At 33.7% G+C, this 25632-nt stretch overlaps 5 protein-coding genes across 7 annotated transcripts; 1 reads left to right on the forward strand and 4 right to left on the reverse strand.

Moving 5' to 3' along the window:
- Nucleotides 1-629: 629 nt before the first annotated feature.
- On the reverse strand, nucleotides 630-4682 carry LOC130961345 (adenosine kinase 2-like). Its single transcript, XM_057887179.1, has 12 exons — nucleotides 4456-4682; nucleotides 4217-4270; nucleotides 3341-3387; nucleotides 3156-3187; nucleotides 2970-3071; nucleotides 2795-2862; nucleotides 2352-2428; nucleotides 2158-2255; nucleotides 1837-1907; nucleotides 1695-1761; nucleotides 1428-1608; nucleotides 630-1171 (listed from the first exon to the last, which is right to left on the reverse strand). Exons 1-12 carry the CDS (start codon nucleotides 4545-4547, stop codon nucleotides 1029-1031), a joined length of 1032 nt encoding a protein of 343 aa, XP_057743162.1. The 5' UTR covers nucleotides 4548-4682; the 3' UTR covers nucleotides 630-1028.
- A 1406-nt stretch (nucleotides 4683-6088) lies between these two features.
- On the reverse strand, nucleotides 6089-9061 carry LOC130960210 (isocitrate dehydrogenase [NAD] catalytic subunit 5, mitochondrial). 2 transcript variants are annotated; one of them, XM_057885539.1, is made up of 7 exons: nucleotides 8445-9061; nucleotides 7527-7847; nucleotides 7279-7440; nucleotides 7108-7182; nucleotides 6902-7011; nucleotides 6750-6822; nucleotides 6089-6594 (listed from the first exon to the last, which is right to left on the reverse strand). In XM_057885539.1, the coding sequence occupies exons 1-7, from the start codon at nucleotides 8616-8618 to the stop codon at nucleotides 6403-6405; spliced, it is 1107 nt and encodes a 368-aa protein (XP_057741522.1). In that variant the 5' UTR covers nucleotides 8619-9061; the 3' UTR covers nucleotides 6089-6402. The 2 variants fall into 2 exon arrangements, with proteins under 2 accessions (XP_057741522.1, XP_057741523.1); XM_057885540.1 differs by having other exon boundaries at nucleotides 7527-7860; nucleotides 8445-8684.
- Nucleotides 9062-9231: 170 nt separating this feature from the next.
- LOC130960209 (phenylalanine ammonia-lyase) lies at nucleotides 9232-13373 on the reverse strand. Its single transcript, XM_057885537.1, has 2 exons — nucleotides 12842-13373; nucleotides 9232-11235 (listed from the first exon to the last, which is right to left on the reverse strand). The coding sequence occupies exons 1-2, from the start codon at nucleotides 13234-13236 to the stop codon at nucleotides 9486-9488; spliced, it is 2145 nt and encodes a 714-aa protein (XP_057741520.1). The 5' UTR covers nucleotides 13237-13373; the 3' UTR covers nucleotides 9232-9485.
- A 3282-nt stretch (nucleotides 13374-16655) lies between these two features.
- LOC130958360 (uncharacterized) lies at nucleotides 16656-19286 on the reverse strand. The gene is made up of 4 exons (XM_057885210.1): nucleotides 18543-19286; nucleotides 18110-18448; nucleotides 17672-17812; nucleotides 16656-17564 (listed from the first exon to the last, which is right to left on the reverse strand). Exons 2-4 carry the CDS (start codon nucleotides 18167-18169, stop codon nucleotides 17232-17234), a joined length of 534 nt encoding a protein of 177 aa, XP_057741193.1. The 5' UTR covers nucleotides 18170-18448; nucleotides 18543-19286; the 3' UTR covers nucleotides 16656-17231.
- A 3327-nt stretch (nucleotides 19287-22613) lies between these two features.
- Nucleotides 22614-24787, forward strand: LOC130962113 (29 kDa ribonucleoprotein A, chloroplastic). Of its 2 annotated transcripts, none has more exons than XM_057888206.1 (5): nucleotides 22614-23049; nucleotides 23278-23379; nucleotides 23773-24075; nucleotides 24245-24349; nucleotides 24495-24787. In XM_057888206.1, exons 1-4 carry the CDS (start codon nucleotides 22711-22713, stop codon nucleotides 24305-24307), a joined length of 807 nt encoding a protein of 268 aa, XP_057744189.1. In that variant the 5' UTR covers nucleotides 22614-22710; the 3' UTR covers nucleotides 24308-24349; nucleotides 24495-24787. The 2 variants fall into 2 exon arrangements, with proteins under 2 accessions (XP_057744189.1, XP_057744188.1); XM_057888205.1 differs by having other exon boundaries at nucleotides 22615-23049; nucleotides 24491-24787.
- Nucleotides 24788-25632: the final 845 nt, after the last annotated feature.

Genomic DNA, 25632 nt, shown 5'->3' on the forward strand with positions numbered 1-25632 from the left:
AATTATTTTTTTATTAATTAAATTATTATAACTAAAATAAAATTTAACATAACAACTTAAAATTATAATTTCAATCTTATCACGTGCATGATACGGGTGATTAAACTTGTATATTCTTAAAAAGTGTTTTAGAAAGTAGATTTAGATACAGTTTAAGAACCAACTTGAGATGGTCGGATAATAAACTCACTCATCCGTTTAAAAAAGTATATGTGCATGTAATAACTTATTGACCAATGACAAATTTTTAAATGGAGTTTAGATCCGCGACAAATTAAAAAAAAAAAAGATATAAACAGGGTTCTCTTGGGTGAAAGATTGAACGTAAAGCTTTCAAGGAAAATGATACTGAACGTGATATTTAACATCCTTGCTTTAGAAATAAGTTAACTTCAAAGTGCCTTTGTCTATGCTACCTGTGAAAATTTTGGACGTATAATATAATGCTCGTAGATTTTTCCCCATATAAGATTGTCTTGTTTTCCTTTAATTACTGTCAATTTTTAACTATCGTTCGGTTAAATCCTTCCTTACCATTTAAGCCACGGCAAAAGGCTAGACCAATTGTAAATCTACAACTAAAGGCAGTGTTTATTTCCTCCCTTTTTTCTTTTACTTGAAAATTCGTATCTAAAATGCAAGAACAGAATATCCATAGAAAATATATCATTGAATACATATAATCATGAAGACATGAACCAAAGTGGTTAAGTTGAGTCCCGAAAATTCAAGGCACCTACGAAACTTCTCCCAAGATCATAGGCGAAGTTGCGATGGTTCCTTGTAAGCAATCCCAATTATTAAGTGCAAACACCTTGTTACGTATCTAACAGATAACATGTAACCAACCCAAAAAGGACATGACAACAATAATGAGGACTCAAATATATCAATATAATGTCTCCCTGTTGAACTTCACGTATTTTCCCTTTGCTGGGGGATTAAAAAATCCCATACCAGTTAAGAGTACCATAATCGAATTGTAATAAAATCCTCAAAATAATCAAAACTTGATGGCGGCAACAGAATCATTGAAAATCGGGCTTCTCTGGGTATGTGCAGCCGGACCTTTGGATGATCACATTTGCTGCATAGCAACCAGCTCTTACACATTCTGAGATTGGCTTCTCCTGAACCAATTGTGAAAGGAATCCTCCAACAAATGCATCTCCTACAACCACATTAAAAATAATTGAAAACGTATCATCATATAATCATGTTGATAAACCATCGACAACACACGTTTTATGACCAGGAGTAGATCATTTTATCAGATGCCTATTAAAATTCTAAGCATTCAATGTCACATATGCTTGATTATCGGTTGAAGTATACCAAAACCAAACTCAATTTCTTTTAGTGTTAAAAATTCAGTTGCAAATATAACTTTGTTCTATATTCATCTACTAAAAGCAAAAGGGATATACCTGCTCCATTAGTGTCAACAAGTTTCTCCTTGGGCAATAGGATCACAGGGAACAGTTGCACCTTCCCATCCTCAGCAACACACACAGGGTCTGCACCTTGTGTGATAACGGCTATTCTTTTTCTTGCTGTTACCTTTGGCCACTCACAAATCTTTTTAGCTATCTCCTCAACATTGTCAGTCTGGTAAAGAGAAGAGTAGTCAAAATATGAAGATAGATTTAAAACCAAAATTGCAATATTCTTGAGCTCTGACAAGTCAAAATTACCTCCCAGCCATGAACTTTGGAAAATGTTCTCGCTTCCGTCTCATTTCCAAAAACAATGTCCACATACCTGTATCCCCAAAATGAGACTTCTTAATATCAATTTGTAAGATTCAATTCAGTTACATTTAGATAAGATCCTTACGGCAAGGCTTTCTCCTGTGGATCCCTGAAGAACTCACAGATAAAGGGGGCTGAAAGGTTCATGGTGAAGACCTGCATACAACAACAAAAAAATGGTAGTAAAAAGAATGATCAATGATCAATGATAAATTCTCCTAACTAGTGCGCAAAAGAATCCTCCCAATATAAAATCTCACTCATCTATTCGGTGGTCCTTAGATATGGTGTAAATTACAATTCATGCTATGGCAAGTGAAATTTTTGAATTAGAAGTTTTAAGCACAACATTCAGAGACTTATATCATTAATCAAAAGGAAATACCACATTCTATCCGTATCATACCTTGTTATTTGCAGCAGCATGTTCAGCAACTAATTGAATGGAATCTGGAGATACAGTTAGGAAAAAGCCAGCAATGTAGTAATACTTGGCTTTTTCAACTGTTTACACACAAAACATGAACAATAACAAATGTCAGTCATCAGGACTATTCCGATATAGAGATATAAAGGGGTCCAAACAAATAAGCTGGGTACCTAATGCCCAATTTTCTGGTCTTTTCAAATGCTCAGACTTGTAGCAATTAGCAGCTGCTAAGTTGGCAACAAGTGACCTATATTTAGAAGCAATCAATAGAAAGCTTCAGATAATTGTCTTGCAATCAAGCACATATAAAGCCAAAGATATATAGGAGTAACATTCAAAAACAGCATAAAATGTATAACTCTTTGATTCCTGAGTGGCATTTTCTGTTCGTTTCTTTTCATTTGTTTTGATAACTTTGAGAAGAAAATAATGGAAACACGAAAACCTTGTTTCCTGTTTTCATTTTCTGTTGTTACTATTTTCTTCATGGAATCTTAAAAATAAGAAAGCAGAAAATAAAAATAGATAATGAGAACAGAAATCAAACATAAACAGTTTGGGTTATGCCAAAACTAAAACAAGAAAGAACTTGAGGAAAATCTGACTGCCAAACCTTTCACCACCAACGACACAAACAGCACAAGTTCCTGTAGGTGTATTTTCGTCTTCATAATAGTGAACCTGATCATTTAATGAATAAGTTGATTTCAAAATCGAATTTTATGTTTAACAGTGCAGAGAAACAAATGGCAAGGAAAGGAGAAGATGAATAACAAGATTATACTTACATTTACACCAGCAGCTGTTGAGTTCTTCTTCATCTCCTCCCCATACTTGTCCTTTCCTATGCAACCCATATAACTTGTTGCACCAGGTTTTTGAAGCATCCACTGTAAGCAGCAATACAGGGTGAGTTATTTTGATCACAACAATTCAATATTGGGATTTACTAACAATAAAGATAAAGTACAGACCTGAGCAACCTTGATTGAATTCTGAGTAGCACCTGCCAGCCAACAAGAAAATCATAGAATCATTATTATGAAATATTGACATCCGCTTTTTCTGTTCTTTCCTTTCTCCTTCTTTAGCCAGCATGTTCGTGAATCATGATATTACAAATTAATAGTAAAGCAATAAGCTAGATCTGATGTATTACCTCCAGCAATAAACTCCACATTAAATTTGTTGGTCATTTCGTCATACCTGAAATGATGGTTTAGTCATTAATTTAAAAAAAAAAAAATCTTGTCCACTTACTAAATTGCCTAAAACCAAAGTGTAGCAATTTACAAAACAAAAAACAAAAGAGCTTGGGTAGTGACATTAACACCTAATGATAATCCTTCTATAAATGTAAGTTGAATGTCCAATTCTAATTACTACGTCAAGTTCATAGCTTAAAAGAGAAATTCCAACAATGAGTATTTAACGATACTTATCGGAAGAAACAGAGTATCTAACCCACCTAAAACGTGAGATTCACCTTAATAATAAAATTTATTATATACATAGAAAACAGGATTGCCAGAAAAGAAGCAGTGGATAAGAAATGGGCACAGCAATTTTTCCCTATGAAGCTCGTCAAGGATTCATTTGGATTTTCACTTCTATATTGTAATTCTTTTAATTTAATAGTAATAAAAAGTTAATCTAAGATAGTAGTCAGATGCAGCAGCCAAAATCATAAGTTAACAGCTTATTGATTCCAGTTCCTTGAAATGAATGCAACTCATCGTCATCATTATTGTTTGAAATGAAATGAACTCCCTTCCCTTTCATTTTAAAATGAAAATAACTACGTTTTCAGCTCCAGGTTTGCTTTTAAAAAAGGTTCACGAGCTTAGCCATTTAGCAAGTAACAGAGAAGTAATTGTTCTATATCTAAAACTAAAGATAATAATAAAATAAGGCAGAGAAACGGAACAAAAATTAGCATGTTTTTGAAGAGATTGATTTCAGGCATAAATGAAAACGAAGTAGCAATTAGTAAAGCATATTGTTGGAAAGTAGTAACTGTGTATGGTAGTCTTACATGGATTTGTGCTTGTCCTCTGCCAAAATAGCATTGTTCAACTTTATATCATACCTGCGCCAAACACACAAAACCGCGAGATCTGAATCTCCTCAACAACGACTTACGAATCGATCATTCAAAAACAAAAAACTCTACTATAGTTTTCATCATCACTCTATAATTATTACTTCTAAGCTCAGAGCTACACTTTATAAGATACGCAGAAAGAAAGAGAAGGAAGAGGAGATTATGCTTACTTCTGCAAGAACTCGTCGTCGACGACGGCGGAGATGTCGAGGAGAGGATTTCCCATTCCGAGGAGAATGCCATCGCACGACTGAGACGCCATTGAATCGAAACGCAGTGAGAGAAAGCAATGAAATGAAAGAAGTGAGTGAGTGAGAGAGTGAGATGCAGATCTAGCTTACGCTTTATAGGCGCTTTCAGATTCTTTTCTGTTATTTACTTATTAATTAATTCATATTTATGAAAAATACTTTACTTATTAAATAAATAATTTACCTTCATCCATTTCATTTAAAATCTTTTTTCTTACATTATCAAGTGAATAAGTGATGATATGTTTACATAGGTTGGTTAGATAATATACCCTTCACCAATTGCTAATGGGGCGTTTTTTGTAATTTGAATGCAGTGTGTGGGCTTTTCAACTACCCTGTTTCACCGATAAGCAGTAACTGGTGAGATCTGAGAATCCACCAACCCAGGTGGGTCCCATTTCACCTCCAACTCCATAAATGTTTGGCATTCGTTGCCATACGGCCACACCACAATTCCACAAAGCTACCCTAACTTGTCGGTCACCATTTTTCTATTTTCAAATAATTTATAAAATTATTATATTGACTATCTTACTTATATACGAAAATCATCTATAAAACTAGTTATTTATATAAAATATATTTTAAATATACACATAATACTTTTATATGTATAATTTATTATTAAGAAAATAAAAGTCAAACTATTATCAATATATAACATTGACTTATAGTGAAAAATCCACACCAACCCCTGAATATTTTTTCCGGGCAAGGAATTTAGTGTAACCAAGCTCAGACAAAAAAAAAAAGAAAGAAGAAACAGCAACCAAGAGAGGAGAAAGAGTGAGATAATGGGGTTTCACTCATATTTTGTCCACTAAATTAATATCCCTCTATTTTATTGTTGATAAAATGTGAAAGTTACTCTGAAAGGATCTATTAGTAAAGTAGTAGATATCAATTTATTTACACAAAACAAACTACGCATAGAAAATATTTTTCTTCTCGATATAATCTTCTCCAACAACCGTGTGTTTTTTCCCCTGTTGTTATCAACTTAGATAGCTAATATTGATTTATATTCTATGATACTTTGGATACTTGATGGAGACAAAATTTGTTTACTTTTGCGCTGCATGTTTCCAATTTTGCCCTTTACCAAAACCTTATATGGTTTGTATTGGAGCTTCGCTCCATTAGATTAGGATATTATTGGCCCCCGATCCATAGACCATAACATTGCTTCCATCTGGAGTTTATTAATGTCATCATATTTGACAAGCACTAGCAAAATTCCAATAAACCCTTGACACTACGTGGTTGTTGGAGGCTAATTGGATGAATGGTATTGTATGACCTTAATTACCTAGCCAATGACCAATGATCTATCATCTATGTACTTCCAACAGGAACAAAAACAGAAAAACTTGTTTGTTTCCCCATTTTGATATTTTCAAATCATGATTTAGACAACGTGTATATATCCTGAGCCAATAAGAAATAAAATACAAAGTGTATATATAGATAGTAGTGATTGAATCAAGAAAATTTCGAATAAGTTACTAAGCAAATAACCGGCACAGACAAGAAAAATGACGACTATGAATGAACGAAACATTGTATGGTACTTTTATTTAGCTAGATCATTAACAAGAATACTAGAATGGAGTAAGGAAGGTTTTCAATCAAAGTGCATGTTAGAAGTGTTAGAGACTTGTCCCCTGTCAAAGGCCATAAGACTGCATGGAGGCTTGCTCACTCCATGTCTTTGGTTTCAAGGTCACACACTTAGATGAGTTTTCCATTATGCTGAGGTCCTATTCCACTGGAAAAGAGAAGGGGAGGGGGGGGATGAACATTAAGTCATTAACAGAAAACAAAATCATTGTCAGCAATTACTTGCTGACTCAAAAGCATAATTTAGAGATGATCAATAATTGCATTGGTGAACTCAGTTGTCTTTGCTTTGCCACCAAGATCAGCGGTTCTGTACTTCCCTTCTGCAATTGTGGTGAGGATGGCATTTTGAATTTGATCCGCTTTGTCATGGAGATCCAAATGGCGCAACATTGAAACACCACTTAGCAGTAAAGCAGTTGGATTTGCCAAATTCTGCACAAATCCAAAGGAAAATATAAGCAAGCAACAGTATATATTATATAACCCTCAAATGAGGGTGACCCTGCCTGCCACCGTATGTCAAGTTTCATATCTATGCAACCTTACTCTCATAAGCCAAGCCAAGTTTCATTTCTACACAACCTTACCTTTCCAGCAATATCAGGTGCTGAACCATGTACAGCCTCAGCAAGTGCAATACCTCCTTCACCAATGTTGCAGCTGAAAAAGGCATAAAATAAGGTCAGATGATAAGATTGTAACTTCTTGATTTTGTTGACTAAACTGCAAAAAGTTATACCTTGGTGTCAAGCCCAATCCCCCAACCAAGCCAGCACAAAGGTCACTAATAATATCACCATAAAGGTTAGGCATCACCAATACATCAAAAAGTGCAGGATTCTTCACAAGCTGTAGATGGTAAAATAGAACAAATGTCATTCCCTTTATAATACTAAAAGAATTTCCATATACAGTGGTATCCTACATCCAAGTTCAAAGATATACCATCATGCAGCAATTGTCAATGACAACTTCCTCATATTTTATATCAGGATACTTCTCCGCAACCTCACGGCAGCACTAGAACAAGTTTCCAAATAAAAGGTCACTGTTAGGTAGGGATCACAAATAAATCTTGAGATTAACACTTATAGGTATTTGTATGTATTGTTGGACCTTGAGGAAAAGACCATCAGTCTTCTGCATAATGTTGGCCTTGTGAATAGCAGACACTCTCTCTCTTCCGTGTACCTTGGCATAGTGAAAAGCATACTCAGCCACCCTTAAACTTGCTTGGCGTGTAATAATTTTGAGACTTTCTACTACACCTCTCACAACCTGTTAACAAAAAAACTAAAAGATATATTAATCAGAACTTGGTTGATAGCATCCAACATCAAAATTTGCGAAAGTGTGAAACTTGCCTGATGCTCAAGACCGCTATACTCTCCTTCAGTATTTTCACGGATGGTGATAAGGTTTACATTATCATACCGAGTTTTGTAGCCAGGCAGGCTGTAGCAGGGTCGAACATTTGCATACAAATTCAGTTCTTTTCTTAGTGTAAGGTTCAATGAACGATGCCCTTTTCCAATAGGGGTGGCCATTGGCCCTTTCAAGCCAACCCGATTTTGCCGAACTGATTCCAAACTTTCCCATGTCAAAAAGCTCTGGGTTCTCGGATCAATTTCGGTTCCCACATAGTGCTCTTCCCATTCTATGGGCACCTCAGCTTCCTTGAATATCTAATCATTGAAACTGTAAGAGTTTACAAAGCATTACATTGATTCAACACAAGTCTCTTTTTATTAATATACCATACTACAAGAGTCATATTTTTGAAGCATACGAAACTTGAGAGTTGGGATTGTTAATAAAGGATCCGTTTAACTCCAACGAAAAGTTATGACATGTTAACTATAACTCTGGAAATGAGTAAAAACACATACGGATAGTATCAAACACATAAGCATAGTTCCATTACTTCATTTCCATACGCAAATTATGCTTTCAAAAACATTAAGTAACGAAATAAATATATACTTGCATGAGCATCACGTAGGGAACCGTAAATCTAAATTTACATAAATCAAATCAAACTTATGGAATTAAAGAGCATAGCTTACGAATCATCTTAATTTTACTTTCATAAATTTATGTCACGTAAAACAGGAAAATTAAGCTGAAAATATTAATCACAAAGAGGTAAACAATCAGTGGTAAAAAAGGAGAGATCTTTACTCAAACCATGCACCGATGCCAAAAAGAAAATCAAATAAGCAAAAGAAAAATTGAAAATAAATAAATGGCGTATCGAAGAGAATAGGCGGTGAAGGAAAAACCTTTTTGACGGATTCGGCGATCTCGGGGCCAATACCGTCGCCGGGGAAGAGAGTGGCGCGGATCGGAGTGGAAGAAGCGAAGGAGAAGAATCTGGCGACGGGGGTGGTAGGGTTTGATGGGAGGTGAGCGCTTCGGAGGGTTCGTTTGAGGAGGTGAATGCAAGAAGAAGCCATAGTTGACGGCGACACACACTCAGTTTGATGGATTGATTCTTACGCAGCACAATTACAATCAAATATATTTATTAGTTATTTGCAGTTTTTTCCGTTATACTTCTAAGTTCTAAACTTCTAATAAATATACTTTTTGTTTTATTATTTTCTTTTTTGTGGCATTTGTCAATAAAACAACATAAAAGGTTGGTTAATCTTATAGTGAAAACTCAGATACAGTCCACTTCACGTAAAATTGATACCTGAGAGCCATTAGATAAAAATACATGTTATGTTAGTATACCAAGTTTTTACACAAGTATAATAATCAGGAAAATCTGGAGAATCAGTTGGTCCATATATATTCTTTTGCTTCTTCTAATAGTGTTCTTTTAAGGCAATAATTTGTGATTTTTTAATTCTAATAACTGAAGAAAGCAGTAGTTTTTTTAATACAGTTCCATTAACATTTGACATATTCTTTTGGTCTTTCCTTTATTCTCGAAATTGATAGTCTGAAAATGGCTGAATTGTCATCTCCGGCATCAAAAGAGGCATTTGACAATTCTTCGCTACTAATAATTATTCATAACAAAGTTAAAAGACAATTAGTTAAAAAGATTAGAACACACCATGCATGAAAATTTAGAAGCATTATTTAAGTGAAAGAACTTCCTTTACATAGAAGGCTGGGTATTGTATCTGTGCCCAAAAAGCAATGGCAAACAAATGAGAGATTCTGATCTATTACATCATTAATCACACTCAATCAATGCTTAACAAATCTCTGCATCTGATTTCCCACATGCTTAACAAACAAACCAAATTCTTAGCAATATAATAAAAAATACAAACACAGAAAGAAAAAGATGAAACCAAACTTTAAACCTAACATAAAGGAAGAGGAGCACCATTCCACTCAGAAATGCACTCAAGAAGAGGATCAATGATCTTCCCTTGGCACATTGCCGTGAACAATTTGTCACATTCTTCACCAGGTGACCTAACCTTCTCACCAGTTAGCATCTCAGTCCCCAACTCCTCCCTCACAAATTTGTACAATGGATAGGACCTGCATTCCTTGATCTTGTTTGGTAACGCACTTTGTCCATTCTCATATGCAATTCTTGCACCCTCAACTTCTTTAGGCAAAAGGGTCTGCAATTCTTCCTCAAAGGTTGTAATTTTCTGGAAGATTGAGGTGTTCACATTCTTCTCAGTTTCAGCGTTTGCAAGTGCATGTTCCACCAAAACTTGCCTTAGCTTCTGCATCAAAGGGTATGTAGCACTGCAAGGATCATCAATGTATGCAAAACAGTACTCCCTATCAACAACCTTGAGAAGATCCTTCTCACAGAATCTTGATGGGTGGAGTTCGCCGTTGACGCCGGTGGTTAGTGTCCTCTTGGCAACTTGGCTCACAGTGTTCTTCACGGTGTTCTTCAAATTCTCCTCCAGATGCCTCAAATCAATGGCTTGGCAAAGTGCAATCAAGAAGGTCGATGACATAAGTTTGAGAATCTCAACAGCTTCATTTGTTTTCCTAGCTGAAATCAAACCAAGAGAGTTCACATCTTGGTTATGCTGCTCAGCACTCTGGACATGGCTAGTCACCGGGTTTGCAAGATATTGCAGTTCGGAACAGTAAGAGGCCATGGCGATTTCAGTTCCCTTGAAGCCATAATCCAAGCTGGGGTTCCTACTAGCACTTAGATTTGAAGGCAAGCCATTGTTGTAGAAATCATTGACAAGCTCAGAGAACTGAGCAAACATGAGTTTCCCAATTGATGCAATGGCCAATCTTGTGTTATCCATAGACACACCAATTGGAGTACCTTGAAAGTTACCACCATGCAAAGCCTTGTTCCTTGACACATCAATCAAAGGGTTGTCGTTAACAGAGTTAATTTCCCTCTCAATTGATTTGGTTGAGAATCTAATCACTTCAATCAAAGGGCCAAGCCATTGAGGTGAAGTCCTAAGTGCATATCTGTCCTGTTTAGGCTTTTGCAACGGATCAATCTCGTGCAACTTCTTGGCGGCTTTGACATATGAGCTACCATCCAAAATGTGTTCCATTATGGCTGCAGCCTCAATTTGTCCAGGATGGTGCTTCAATTTGTGTGTCAAATGGTCAGTGAACTCTGGCTTCCCCTGCATCACCTCCGCGAATATGGCCGAAAGAACCTCCGACAAGACAGCTAGGATATTGGCCTCAAATAGGACAATTGAGGCTAGTCCGGAACCAACAGCAGTGCCATTCACTAGTGCAAGGCCTTCTTTAGGTTGCAACTCGAAGAACTCGGATCCGATTCCGGCCACTTGGAATGCTTCTTTTGCATTAAGGATCTCTCCATTGGGTCCAACAGCCTTTGAATTTGGTCTGCCAGTTAACAAACCAGCAATGTATGATAATGGAACAAGGTCACCAGAGGCTGTGATTGTTCCCCTAAGTGGCAAACATGGTGTAATGTTGTTGTTCAGAAGCTTGGTTATGGCTTCCAAGATCTCAAATCTGATTCCTGAGTAGCCTTGGAGGAGTGTGTTGATCCTCACTAGCATTGCTGCTCTAGTAGCTGTGTGTGGCAATGTGCAATTTGTCTCTGTTCCATTGCCAAATATTCCAGCATTCAAGAACCTGAAAGAAGAAAAAAGAACTAAGGATTAGATAAATCTTTTATTTAACAATTAATCATAAGTAAATTTTAATTCAATATCACAAGTATAGTTAGCAGTTAGGTGGGGAATAGTCAATAGTCAATTAGAGTACTATTTTAGAGCCGTCAAGTTTTAAAATAAAATGGAAAGTAACTTAGAAAATGAGCAATCACCAAGTCAAAGATGGTGACTAGCGAGTTGGCCAAAGGAGTTAGGAGTTGGCACTAAGAAAAGTTAGTAACTATAGAAGACTATGCACCCACCTAACCCCATGTCACGTGCAACGCTCGTGTTTCACCTAACAATTTTTCAAACTATATATATTTAATATTAAATACCAAACGGAACTTCTTTTATTTTTGGTGAATAATTAATTATAACTCTCGACTTGAATCAACTCACCACGTTGACTGGTTAAATTTAGGGCTTGGACACCAAATCCAATAATTATAAGTGTAAGAACTGGCAGTACCGGATATGATGTGGACATCTATCTACCCTAGGGTCCCCAACATGCTTATGATTTATCAAAAAATAATCCTTTTGTTGTTTGTTCCACGGGTACCTCGTGTTCCCTGCAATACTTGTTCAGTTTTAGGGATCCATTACTATTTACCATCTAACAAAAACAGTAAATTTGATAGGTCATGTTTCACATGTTTGCCAAAATATACTACTGTATCTTATGATAAATAATAACCACGTTTTCATTATGGCATCTATTATTATTGGTAAAAATGGTTAAAGAATAAAACTTGCTACTACTTCTAATAACTATTATAAACCAGCTAATTATTAACATCAATTGTTAATTATGAGAATGTACGGATAACATAAACAGTAAACAGATTTACGCACCATGTGAATTAATTATGTCATAGATCTTTATTATCGTTTATAAAAAACAGATTCTACGAGGATGTCACGTATATTCAATTATTCATGAATTGCGACAGCATCGTGGTGCGGTGTGTCGTGGCAATTATAGATACTCAAAGTGGTTAACTTGAGAATGTCCGAAAATGCTTTATTTCATGATATTACTAATTTTGTGCGGGATAAAGAAACAGATACATATAATATATTAGTGGCTCGTATTGAAATTAGAATCTCACTACAATAATAAGGCGTAAAAGTTATAGTATAATTCGTTCCTAACTATTTTTAGACATCAAACAAAAAATGTATGATACATAAAAGACACTGTAAGGGAAACAAAATAGAGAATTTAATAAAATTAATAAAAATATAATTCATTCGATTTCATGTTTGATTAATTTTATTATTATTATTTTATTTTATAATAAATTCTAATTATATTCTTAACGAAAATTTTTTAATTGAATTATTGAACTTGTTTTTACTCATTACCGACACTATTTAACTCCGCATTATTATTAATTTATTATTATTATTGATAGATTTCTCCTGATGTCCAGCTACTTTTTTTAATATGGAAAGACATTGTTCTTTTTATAATTAAAGAGATTAATATTACGTATATATGTTAGAGTTAAATCTGTAACGAATCTAACAATAATAATTAAGAATAATATAATAAAGAGTAATTAACTAATTATACGTACCTAATGAGCTCTTTCTGCAAGGCACCGCCCTGTTTGGTTCTCCGGTGAGAAGTGGCACCAAAGCCGGTGGTGACACCATAGCTGTCCGTACCATTGTTCATGCTATTCATAACCCAGTCACTACTAGCCTTAACCCCAGGTCTGGACTCCTCGGAGAGCTGGACGGCGACACCTTGGTCCTTGGCAGCAATGGCGGCCACCTGAGATATAGTCAAAGTCTCGCCGCCAAGCTTAACTGTCGGCTTCCGGTACTCGGCGACCATCCTCTTGACCTCGTCCAAGTGGCTCCCCTCCAGCGCCTGGGCTGCGACGCCCCAGTTCAATGGGTCGTGACGTGGCACCTGACCGTTGGCGCTCAAACAGAAGGTGGCATCACCATTCACGTGAGTGTCCATGTTAGTTAGTAGTGATGGGGAAACGGATCTGAAGAGGTTGTTAGTCGGTTACGGGGAAGTGAAGAGAGGAAACCAAATGAAATGCAAATGGAAATGAAATGAAATGAAGTGGAAATGATTTCCTGAGAGGGGTTGGAATAGAGAGGGGTTATTATATAAAGGGGAAGAAGGGAAATCTGATGCGTTGGTGTGTTTGGTAGGTGAGCATAAGGGGTGGCAAGGAGGGAGGGGGTTGGTGGGAGACTAATGGACGGTTTTAGATTGTGACACGTGGCGTCTTGTTTTTTATGTTTTGTGGAGGCTCTCTCTCCTCTGGTAGCTGGGCTTGCCTGCCTAGTGGAACAACATTGGAGCGTAGTAGTTGGTGAAAGCACCAACTACATTGTATGTAATTCTCTTATTTTTTATTTACACACATTACTACTACTTAGCTGGCTACTACTTCTTTAATTATCTATTATTATTTATTACTCTTATTCCTTTTATTATGGCTGCTTTAGATCTACGGTTTTATTAATTATTAAAACAATATTTTAATCTTTCAATAATATTCTTAATATGCGTTTTAACTGTTAATTTCATTTCTACTAGTATTTTTTGCTCCGACATTCTTTCCTTAGTTTTTCTTTTGTGCACAATTGTTATTTTATAGACTGATGAAAATTAAATATGTTACTATATAGAGAAAATCATTATTATTATTCAATTATATAGTAGTTACTAAGGATATATACGTTGAATAGCACCAATATTAGTCGTATACATTGAATGTCAGACATAATTAAAACTATATTTTTCTATATTTTTCTGAATTCAATTAAAACTAGACATATATACATACCACATGACCATATTAGGATCATATATTTTAGTATGAAATTTGTTTTGGATTGAAGCTTTATGCTTTATCATGTATTGAAAAGTGCAGTTGACCGAGTAAATGTTAGGAGCTTCTTGGAAATTTGTATTTTAATTTCTTCAGAGATATATACAAACCGAGAGGGCAAGTGCAAGAAACAACGTTACATCAAAAATCTTTGGTAAATATATTTTTAAAGAGTAGTACTTGTGTCTATTATTATTATTATACATTTACCACTTGCAATGAAGAAATTTGGGGTTTGATTAAAACTTTCTTTATTGAGAGAAGCAATAGCCACTAAGCCACCCCGTTTGAACGCAGAGTTAAATGTTTTCAATGAAGACAAAATCTAACAATTTGTAGTATTTAGTGACGGCTTGGGAAAACGACACCTAATTACACCAAAAAGGACATATAACTTTACATATTTTTCAACAATTACGATAAATATATACTAAAATTAATCATAAATAAATAAAAAATATATTAAAAATAAATTAAATAATATATATTTTATATTAATAATTAATTTTAATTATTAATTTTAATGTATATATCAATGCAGTTTTATAAATTAATGAATGAAATAAATAATTGCAACCACCGAGTGACATTCCACGTTGTTCGCATGGGTAACGCAAAGCAACTGAGTTTCCACGTAAACTCACTCATATCCATCACTTACAATAGTGAAAATATCGATACAGGATTTCCATATTTTTCTTTAAACTTTTTTTTCTTTTCTTTTTTTTTTCTAAATGCCTAGCTTGAATATTTTTATTTTTCACAGTATTTTTTAATTCAACGATGCTAAAAATTAATTTATCACAGATTAAAATTTTATATTCTATTTAAAAACTTATTAATAGTCAATAAATTATTGCATATACAAGCAGAATTTAAATTCTAACACTTACTTAACACTTATTTAACTAGATTAACGAATTAACAACTAAAAATATTGATGTTTTACTTAATACTATTCTAGAGATTTTAAAATTGACTATACAATTTTATAGATTTATACTCCCGAATATATTATTTCTAGTCACAGAAAGCAAAAAAGATCAGTTAATTACATAACGACAGATTAGGGGGCTGCAAATCACAAATGAAAGGTGACATGATGAATTGAACTTGATCAGGTTGAAATATTAAAACTATATACACTTCTGAATTGTGATTAATTAGAATAACACATACATTGCATATGTATAGTTTCTAAATTAGTACTGAAAAAAAAAACTATAAAAGTATATATGAAATTTTAAATAATGATGGATGGGTTCGAAAACAACCAACAGATCAGAATCTCACATTAAGGCTGTAGCACATGGAAATACAACCACATACATTATGTTATTTGCATCAAATTAATTATTAGATATAACGCAATTAAGTCCTTAATGATAGTTGAGTCTTGGCCTCCAACAAAGTATGGGAGAAAGTTCATAGGTTGAATTCAAGATGAGGAATAAGTCAACGAGTCAAATAATGGAGCTTATTATATATATAGTTTGTATATTAATTAATATATACAGTTAGTTGTTCTAACATGGCAGGCTGCTGCATGAACACTACATTCATCAATCATCATATTTAAATATCAATAAAATATTTATAATTATTCAACGAAGTATATATATAAACTAATATATAGATTGGAATAATGCATTATCCACAAGAAAAAAATGCTTATCATCACAGCCGCCGGTCTTCTTTGCAGCTTTATTTTGACCTATCTTTAAATTAAATATTATTGACCGTGATTTTTTTCCATCATTGACTTGAGTCTTCTGAAGTCAGGAAATAAGTTTATAGATAACAATTTCCCTTTTAAGTTAAAATGGTCCCTTAGTTTTGAAATTAATTAAAATTATTTCTCAACTTTAAACTGTAAATTAAAATGGTTTTTTATTAATTGTTAAGTTAATGTTGTTAATACAAATTTTGCTTAGCTTGCACATTAATTTTTACGTTGGCATGCATAAGATAATAATCAAAATATATAGTCCTTCAAATTTAACTAAATAATCAAAATGATACTTCGATTTTAAATTATAAATCAAAATGATTCCTCCATCATATCTACAATCAAGACGACATTAATTTGGTGATTGATGAAGAAATTATTTACGGTTATAAATTTTATATATTAAAATATTTAATAATATATTAATAAAATTGATTATTTTAATACTAATTATTTAAAAATAACCAATTGATTATATTTGATCATTAGGTAGAAAATTATAATATGAACTTCATTAAAAGTGTTAGCTAGAGAGATATTTGGTCGGAATTTACTATAATCATGGTGAGTCTTTTTTAAACCGCAAAATTATCAAGAGATTTTGATATTACCTGAGTGGTTATGGCTCTTAAATTTGTTGGGACAAAGAAAATGAAAGACTTTCGTTCAATTAATTAATAACATAGTAGAATATGTGTATAAGATCGTATCAAAAGTATTGGTACAAAAAAATAAAGAATGTAATATCAGGATTAGTAGAAAAAATACAAAGTGTTTTTTGAAAAAAAATTACATAATGAAGCTTTAATTACTTGTAAAAACAGGATTTTTTTATGATGTCTTTCTTTTTAGTGTTGAACTGGGTATAAGAATTATAACGTGGTACTAATCGAAAAGATTTTTTGTTGTCCTGACATTGTCATCTTCCTTATTGTTTTGATTTTTCTCGGACTTCCGAGCTTACTGCAACTCTTCAATTTTCATTTGACCTTTAGTCTTTTTTCGAAACTCGGCCAAGGTCTTCGGTTTGGCCACTGTGATGGTTTCTTGAAATTTTTTTTTGGTGGAGTCCACTCTTTATAGCATGTTGGTGCACCTCGAAGTGGAGGTATGGAATAGTCATTGCAACTTTGGTCAAGCGAATGATGTAGTCTTTTAAACTTTCGTGTTGTCCTTGTTTAATAGTGTTCAAATAGTCAAAGTCATGCAAGTAGATAGAAGATGCAGCGAATTGATTTTCGAACTGTTTGGCGAGCTCCTGAAAGCGTGAAATGGAATCTACAGGCAAAAAAGAAAACCAATCAAGTGCAGCACTGTTTAAAAAGTAGAAAAGCAATGACATAAAATAGGATCAGAAGCACTGTTAACGATCATCATAGATCATAATTTCTTAATATGCTTTTTTGGGTCTCCCACGCCATCATAGGGAGTAAACGTTAGCGGTAAGATGAAGTTCCTAGGTAACTTGAAGCTCGTAACATCGGCCGTGAATGGTACAACAGCGTTGTCTAAATCGTCTTCATCATCATTTTGTTGAATTTTCTTAGGTTGTTGAGTTTCAAAAACGTGTGTTGAATCAGAATTGTTTTCTTCATCATCTAATTGCTCATTGTGACCGTTGTTATGCTCAATCCGAACATTGGTTAGCTTAGCTATTTGGTTTGCCATCCGTTGATTTTTTTTCCGCCATGCGTTAATTGGCCTGTTGTAACCCTGTTACCATCCGGAGAAGTTCGGATGGTATGAGAGGAGGTAAGTCAGCCATGATCAAGGAAGGAAATTTTGGGGCCTATAGAAACAAAAGGTCTTTATTTCAAAACCTCACGGTGGGCGCCAAATGTTCCTGCTGATTTTGACCAATGTATAACTCGTCCACTGGTGAATGCTTGCAATTTCTTCTTCAAGATGAGATATATATCGGCAGTGAGAAAACAAAGGAGTAAGGGCCTGCAAAAGGCACTCTGATACTCAAGTAAGTAAGTGAGTAATAATAAGCTTTAATTTGCAGAATACAATGAATCAAATAATCTTTTTACCGTTTTTTTATATCTGAGAAATAATAGTAACTGTCAAATCTCCGAATAATGGTGTTTTAAGTCGAGAATAAATATATATCTGGCGTTTTGGTATTTGTAGTTATGGCTAAATTATAACTTGTAACCGATATATAACAGTTACATCAAGTTACTTGTGGAATGCAAAAATACTCAATAAAGCAGGAAAGTTGGTTCTCATCAAGTCAGTTATTAATAGCATACCCATTTACTATCTGAGGTTGTATAAAATGCCAGTTGCAATGGCGACAAAAATAATTTCATTGCAAAGAAGTTTCTTTTGGGAGAAAGACGATGGTCGACCTGGGTTGGCTGTGGTAAAGTGGGACATGATTCAGGCTCCGAAGAATTTAGGAGGATTAGGTGTGGGAGATGTGATGGTTCGTAATACCGCCTTATTGTTCAAGTGGTGGTGGAGATTTTCTAAAGAAAATTGTCCACTGTGAAAGAAGATTGTGTACTTGTGCAATAATCTGAACTCTAGACAACTTTTGTCTACTCAAGAGTTACTGACAAAAGAGACCCGTGAGAGATATATGTCACCTACAAATAAAAGAGCAAAATGTCAGACAAAAAATTATTGATGAATTTATTATGGAAGTGGGAGATGGTAGATCAACCAAATTTTGGAGGATACATGGTTACAGTATGGGAAGCTGAAAGACTCATTTTCGAGGCTCTTCTTGGTTTTAAATAACAAAGGATCCATAATTAGGGATTGTAGGTTTTGGGACGGGATAGAGTGGGTGTGGAACTTCCAATGAGGAAGAAACTCCGCCAATGGAAGACTAACAGTTTGAATCAATTGCTGGATATCCTGCATGATGTGAGATTGATAACAGGAGTACAAGATAAAGTGGTGTGAAAATTTGACAAAAAAGGCGTTTATACTACTAGTTCATTTGTGCAGATTTTGTAGGAACAGACTTTGGTGGATGATATCCTTAACTACAAGTTCACAAATGGAATCTGAAAAGGATTAGTGCCCCCTCGGTTTGAGCTGTTTACTTGGTTTGTGCTAGTAAGCCGAGTTAATATAAAGGATCGTTTGAGTAGATTGGATATCATTGATCAAAATGATAACATTTGTGCTATGTGTAACAAGAAAGTTGAATCTGTACAACATCTGTTTATTAGTGTAAGTTTGCATGGTAGGTATGATACACATGAATTATTCATGTGGGTTGTGTTTAGAGTATCTTAGAATTCATAAAATAACACTTTGAGAGCTGGAGATTGATATCTATGAAAAAAGACAAATATAAAACATAATTAGTGGGTTTCTTCTCAGTTATATAAAATGTTTGATTATGTAAAAATGAACACATTTTTCAGCATAAAACTACAACTGCGGTAAATTATGTTGCTAAATCGTTTTATTGCTTCAAAGAATGGTGTGAAAAATAATTTATGTTATTGATGGCTATGTCAAAAATGACATAAAAACTAAATTGCTGTTATTTTATAACTTATGTATACTCCACCTAATATATTGAGCTTGTCTTTCTTTTCAGGAAAAAAAAAAAAAAAGACAAATCCTAGTCAAATGTTAGTTAGAATTTATTGGCTCCTGACCTTTTTTCTCGTTATATATATATATACATATTAAGCATACATCAAAATCATCAATAACTAATACAAAATACATATAAATAGTATGTTTACATACATATGCGCCAACGATGGAGTAGGTAAGTGTGAGAAATGCTATTATTAATAACGCGCTTTGCTCTGTGTTGACCCATACAAAAGACTGAGGTTGTTATTTGACAATAATAAAACGGTACTTTTATAAAGCCAACAGATCTGAAAATGAAAATCATGCACATATATACATCAACAAAGTTGAGATTAATTCCTACCAAGTTCTTGTTTGTGCACACCATTTATTTCTCGAAATTGAAAATTAATATTGACACACTCTTAATTAAGTCTTAATACGTAGAATTGATAGGGCACTTTTAATGCAAAAACAATTTTGATTTTTGGTAAAACTCGATCTTTTAAGTTAAGATTATTGATGAGAAATCACCTCTATACACACAACACAAGTATGAAAAGTATCCATGAAACCAACCCCAGATATTAAGTCCCAAAACGTGAAGGATTGAAGTGTTCCAACTTGCAATGTGGTATCGTAATAATAACCCACTGAAGCTGAATAAATCACACACACCTACCACCACAATTGCGTAGTAGTTGCCTGCCTTTTTCGTAAATGCGCTATATATAGTTGTTGTAATAGGAATCAACTATTCCTTATTATTATTAGCTTAGCTTAATTCATTTCTTGTAATATCTTTTTGTTTTTTTGCTCAAAATAAAGGTTTATGAATTGCGTCATCATGAAAGAGTGATTAAAATTATTTGTGAAAATCAATTTATATGTATAGAAATAGAATGTACATTGTTTTTCCTTTTGATGAGTTTTGTGATGCATGTTAGAACCTCGGATCGAACATAAAGAAACACAAGGATTTAAGACTCAAGAGTTTAATCAAAGCCATATCCGTAGGTGTGAAAAGGATTTGAGTGCGTACACATTGAATAAAGTCATTACTATAATATGACAACATCAATGTTAGTTATCAAAATTTCTTTTCAAAAGTCTGTGTATCTTTTGGTGAATACATGCGGCATAGGAATATATGGCGGGGTTTGGTCGGTGTCTTTTAGACGTAAATACATAAATAGATATAAGTATAAGATGAAAATTTATGTACAGATAATTTTACATGAACCATATGCGTTAAATTCATACAGTATCAACCATATGCGTTAATATTTTATTGTGCACACACAAATAACGTCAACAAAATAATAATATTTAATTTAACTGGTCAACGTTGAGTTAGGCACTAAAGTTTTTTTTTTTTAACTTTGAAAGGCCTTGCACCTAATTCAAGAAGGCTCTTGCATGATGTGGTGTAGTAGTAGACGTGAGCATGCATTATTCTTTTTTAATTTCCTTTTAGAGCAATTTTTCTTTCTTTCTTTCTTTCTTCCTTTTTTAAACACGTGATTATTTCACTAGTAGTATAAAACACCAAAATCAATATTATTTAATTTCTTAAAAAGAAAATTGAAATAGCAACAAACAACTGAACAAGTTGACTTTTTTATGCCTCCCGTTAAAAAAATATTTTATTTATGGGCCACTAGTGGGCTTGAAATGAAGAGGCTTTGATTGGCATATTTGTGAAGATTGTGAGGCCACACAAACTATTGAAAATGGACTCCTAGTAAATTAGTTCAAGTTCTCCAATATTTATTTTGTTTATAAGTGCGAGTTAGAGTCCAATCTCCAAATAATGATAATTTAGAATTTAAATGAAATAATATAGATATTATTTAATCACTATTCATTGCATATGTTTTAGATAGCAAAAACACTCGAATGGTTTTTAAATATTTTTATAAAGACAACTTATTAATGAAGTGTGAAAAGATATGCCAAATAATTCTAGAGGTTATGAATTTGTCACGTATGTAATTTGTTATCAATCAAACATGTATAATCTTTATAATTTTCTTTCACTTTCATAATCATAACTCAACTCATAAGACAATATTTTTTTCCTAGCCACCAACTTGGTAACAGAAAAGAATAAAGAAAATCCAGCTTTTGTTTGGTCATCCAAGGCAGATACCAACAAAAATTGCAGTGCACAATTGCCCACTTGGACTCATAATTTGAATTTGGATCTATCTTAGGTCCTTCGGCCCACAACAAAAATATCTCCTCACCACATTTCGCCCATGCTTAGCTACAAGCCTACAAGCTTAAATAAAATTTTAATTATTATAAAATACTCTTTTTATTTTAAGTTTTACATAAATGATAAGTTGATTATTTTGTTGCATTAGGTTTAACTATTTTTATGATTAAATTATTTTATTAAAAATTATAAAATAATATGTATAAATATATATAAAGGGAGTCACTTATATAAAAATGTCAAAAACGTCTTTTTTTTAAAATATTTTTAAAAATTAAAATTTAATACATATAATCAATTAAATTATATTTTTTTTATTAAAATTAGAATGGAGAAATCAATTTAGCAAAAAAATTAATAAATTAAATTTTAAATCGGTATAAATTAATATTTTTTATAAAAAATTATTATAATATTCCTATTATAAACACAACTAAAATATTCCTATATATATTAATTTTGGAGAAGAAAAGGGTTAGAATTTAGAATTCTCAAAATTAATATATATAATAAAAATATTTTAATAATTTTATATAATAGGGGTATTGTAATTATTTTTTATAAAAAAATATTAATTTAGACGAATTTAAAATTTAATTCACTCAAATTAATTTGTCTGACCTAATTTTGACAAAAATAACATAATTTAAGTGATTATATGTGTTAAATTTTAATTATTAAAAAATATCTTTAAAAAAAGACTTTTTTGCGTCTTTATGGGAGTATCTCCCATATTTTACTTAATAGTTGATTTTTAGTATTGAGAAAATAATTTTTAAGAGAAACTGCCATTTTTAATTTCTTTTGTGAAAAATTGAATGTTTTAATAGAAAATAATAATTTAATCTACTTTTAAATAAAAACAATAAAAGGTCAAATTGGTAAAATAGGTTACCCTAAAGAGGAACCAAGTAACCTTACCTTATCTGAAGAAGTGAGAGTGAGAGATATTTTCCCTTGTGTTGGATAAATATCTCAGCCTCCCTTCGTTATTATTATTATTTCATAAACCCTCTCATTCTTTCTTCTCTGCACTTCTTCTGCTTTCTTATCTTATCCGTTTCATAAACCTCAGCCTCAGCCACAATGTCTACCTCTGCAGCTTCTCTTGCTCTTCCAACCCTATCACTTCGAACCCGACAACCCCTCTCTTCTTCTCCTCCACAATGCTTCGCTTCTTTTTCCTTCAACCCCACCAAATCCGCTTCCATTTCCACCACTTTCCTTCCTCTTCGTCCAACCAGGTTCGTTTCAAATGTCGCTCTTTCCTCCCAATTCGACCAGGACGAGGAGATTCTCAGCGATGGAGATGACCGCAGCTTCTCCCCTGACCTCAAGCTCTTCGTTGGCAACCTTCCTTTCAGTGTTGACAGCGCCCAACTCGCTGAGCTCTTTGAAAGTGCTGGTACCGTTGAAGTCGTTGAGGTGCGTCTTTTTTCTTTTTCTTTCTTTAAAGTTTGGTTTTTTATCATTGATTTTGCTACCCTCTGAGGAAACCTTCGTGGAAGGATTGGTTTTGGGATTTCCCTGTTTGTTTTCATGGAAATTATTTAAACTAGTTATTCTAGGGTTAGCGAATTGAATTGCATACAAAGTTTTTTTTTTCTTTTTTTGGGTTGGGTGTTCTGAATGAAGTTGTTTGCTTTTTGGCAGGTGATTTATGATAAGATGAGTGGAAGGAGCAGGGGCTTTGGTTTTGTGACCATGTCTTCGATTGAGGAAGCTGAAGCTGCTAAACAACAATTCGATGGCTATGTAAGTTGGTGGTGTTCTGTTTGTTAATACATCTTACTGTTTCTGTTTCTTTCTGACTGTTACATCTTTATTCTGTGAAGTTATCTATGTTAAAATTTGACAATGCTATGTGAATTATGTTTTTTGAGTTTTGCTTTGTGAAATATCAATGTGTTTATTATGAGAAATGTTCCTTGAATGTACCATTCATCCATCATTGGATAGGATAAGGTTCGAGTTTTCCATTAGTTGGAGTGTGCACCCTATCCAATGGGAGATGGGTGGTATGTGGATAACTACTATGTTCAAATTGCACTATTTGTTAATGTAGTATTGTATCCTATGGTGTCCCTTTGTGACCATTTTGTTTATTAGTTATTACTGTCTAAGATAAGTGTTGCTGGAAATTTGTAGGAGCTAGATGGGAGGGCACTGAGAGTGAATTCTGGACCACCTCCTGCTAAGAATGAGGGTTCCCGTTTCAGATCTCCTTCTAGGGGTGGTTTCTCTTCAGATAACGGAAACCGTGTTCATGTTGGTAATCTTGCTTGGGGTGTTGACCACTTAGCACTTGAGAACTTGTTTCGTGAACAAGGAAAAGTTTTGGAGGCCAAGGTAATCTATGACAGGGAAAGTGGAAGATCAAGAGGCTTTGGATTTGTGACTTACAGCAGCCCTGAAGAGGTCAATAGTGCTATTGAATCCCTAGATGGCGCGGTAAGCACGTGAATCCACTCCTAGTATCCTGTATGCTAATCACAAATAACAATTTAATGAGTTTGAACTTGTCCATTTGTATATGTTACATTGTAAGTGTAATGGGTTGCCGAGACATCTAGTTTCCATCATGCCATTGTTTGATTATTTTGATATCATTTGGTTGCAGGACTTGAATGGCAGAGCTATTAGAGTTTCTTTAGCAGATTCTAAGCCAAAGCGCCCGTTTTGAGGATTCAACGTATCATCTATGCCTGATCAAGAGTAGAATTCGGTACTATTTTATAAACCTATTGAATTTATGTTGTGAATTCAGTTGGAAAAACACCATGTAATTCTGGTCTTCACCACAATTAATTTCCTCACTGAATCCATGCACTGAGTTTTTAGTAATCCTGTACTAACTCATTGACAGGTAGATTGGAAGCTAAGTGGATGCAACCCATCCGTGTTTGTGAGAAGAAAATGAACTCCGTACATTGCGGCTGTATCCGACGAGAAGGAGCAACATCTGAGAGGCTTTCTTCCTGTAGAGAAGAGCATATAAGTGTCTCTTTAAGAGTTTGATGTATGCTTCAAAGTTGCTGGTTGTGATTGGAAACTAAATTATAGACCTTGTTTCACCACTTTTTTGTCATAGTAGTAGATAACTCAATATTATTGGTTATTTTCATTTGTCAATGTGCCTGGAAAATTATTTTTCAGCAGCAAATGTTCTAGCTGTTTTGCTTTTTTTTTTTTTTCTTTCTCTGTTTAAGTTGAGATAGAATTATGAGATTTGTGATAGAATATTACGAACCAGGGGCAAGTTAATGTTAAAATTGAATGATTAAAATCTAAATAATGAGGTGTGGTATGTAGACTAATTTATATATTAAAAGTGGTAGTTTGTAAACAAAGACGTAGCATGGGGAGTAGTTGAGGTGAATGGTACAATACATGCACGAGCTTCATCTTATCTTTAATGCTGCCGCTGCCAGTCTTCCATTCAGAGTCACGGTATTGCCTAAATGATTAATCAATCATATTTAGAAGAACCATATTGTCACTAATAAAATTAGGTAAACACAATTCTTCTTTTTTATTTTCCCTGTTTAGTCTTCAACTTTAGTCATTACAACATTACAAACATAAGCATATTTACAAGTAACATTTTGAAGGGTTCTTATTCAATACTTGATTTTAATTTTTAACAAAGTTTCAAATCCGGGTGTGGTTGCTAAGGAGGCAAATATGTTGCTACTGTGTCAAGACCTCGACCACAACACAATTCTTCAACCTAGATGATTAGTCCATTTTTTTTTTTCTAAAGCCACTTGTGCACGAGAAAAAGCACTAATTATGTATGTGATTTGAACCAATACTAAAATCCTATTTGTCAATATTGTTTAGGTTAATCTCAAGTATTAATTAACCGATAACTGTCCTAACTCCCAAGTCCTAAGAGTGGTAGAAGCAGTTGAGAGGATGGTAGATGATTTTGCTTGCAGCTTGGCGTTAACAGTTACTACCATTAATAATTATATATGACTATGGCTATGCAGTTTATTTGCCAAA

The sequence above is a fragment of the Arachis stenosperma genome, chromosome 2, assembly GCF_014773155.1.
Source record: "Arachis stenosperma cultivar V10309 chromosome 2, arast.V10309.gnm1.PFL2, whole genome shotgun sequence".
Classification (NCBI taxonomy): domain Eukaryota; kingdom Viridiplantae; phylum Streptophyta; class Magnoliopsida; order Fabales; family Fabaceae; genus Arachis; species Arachis stenosperma.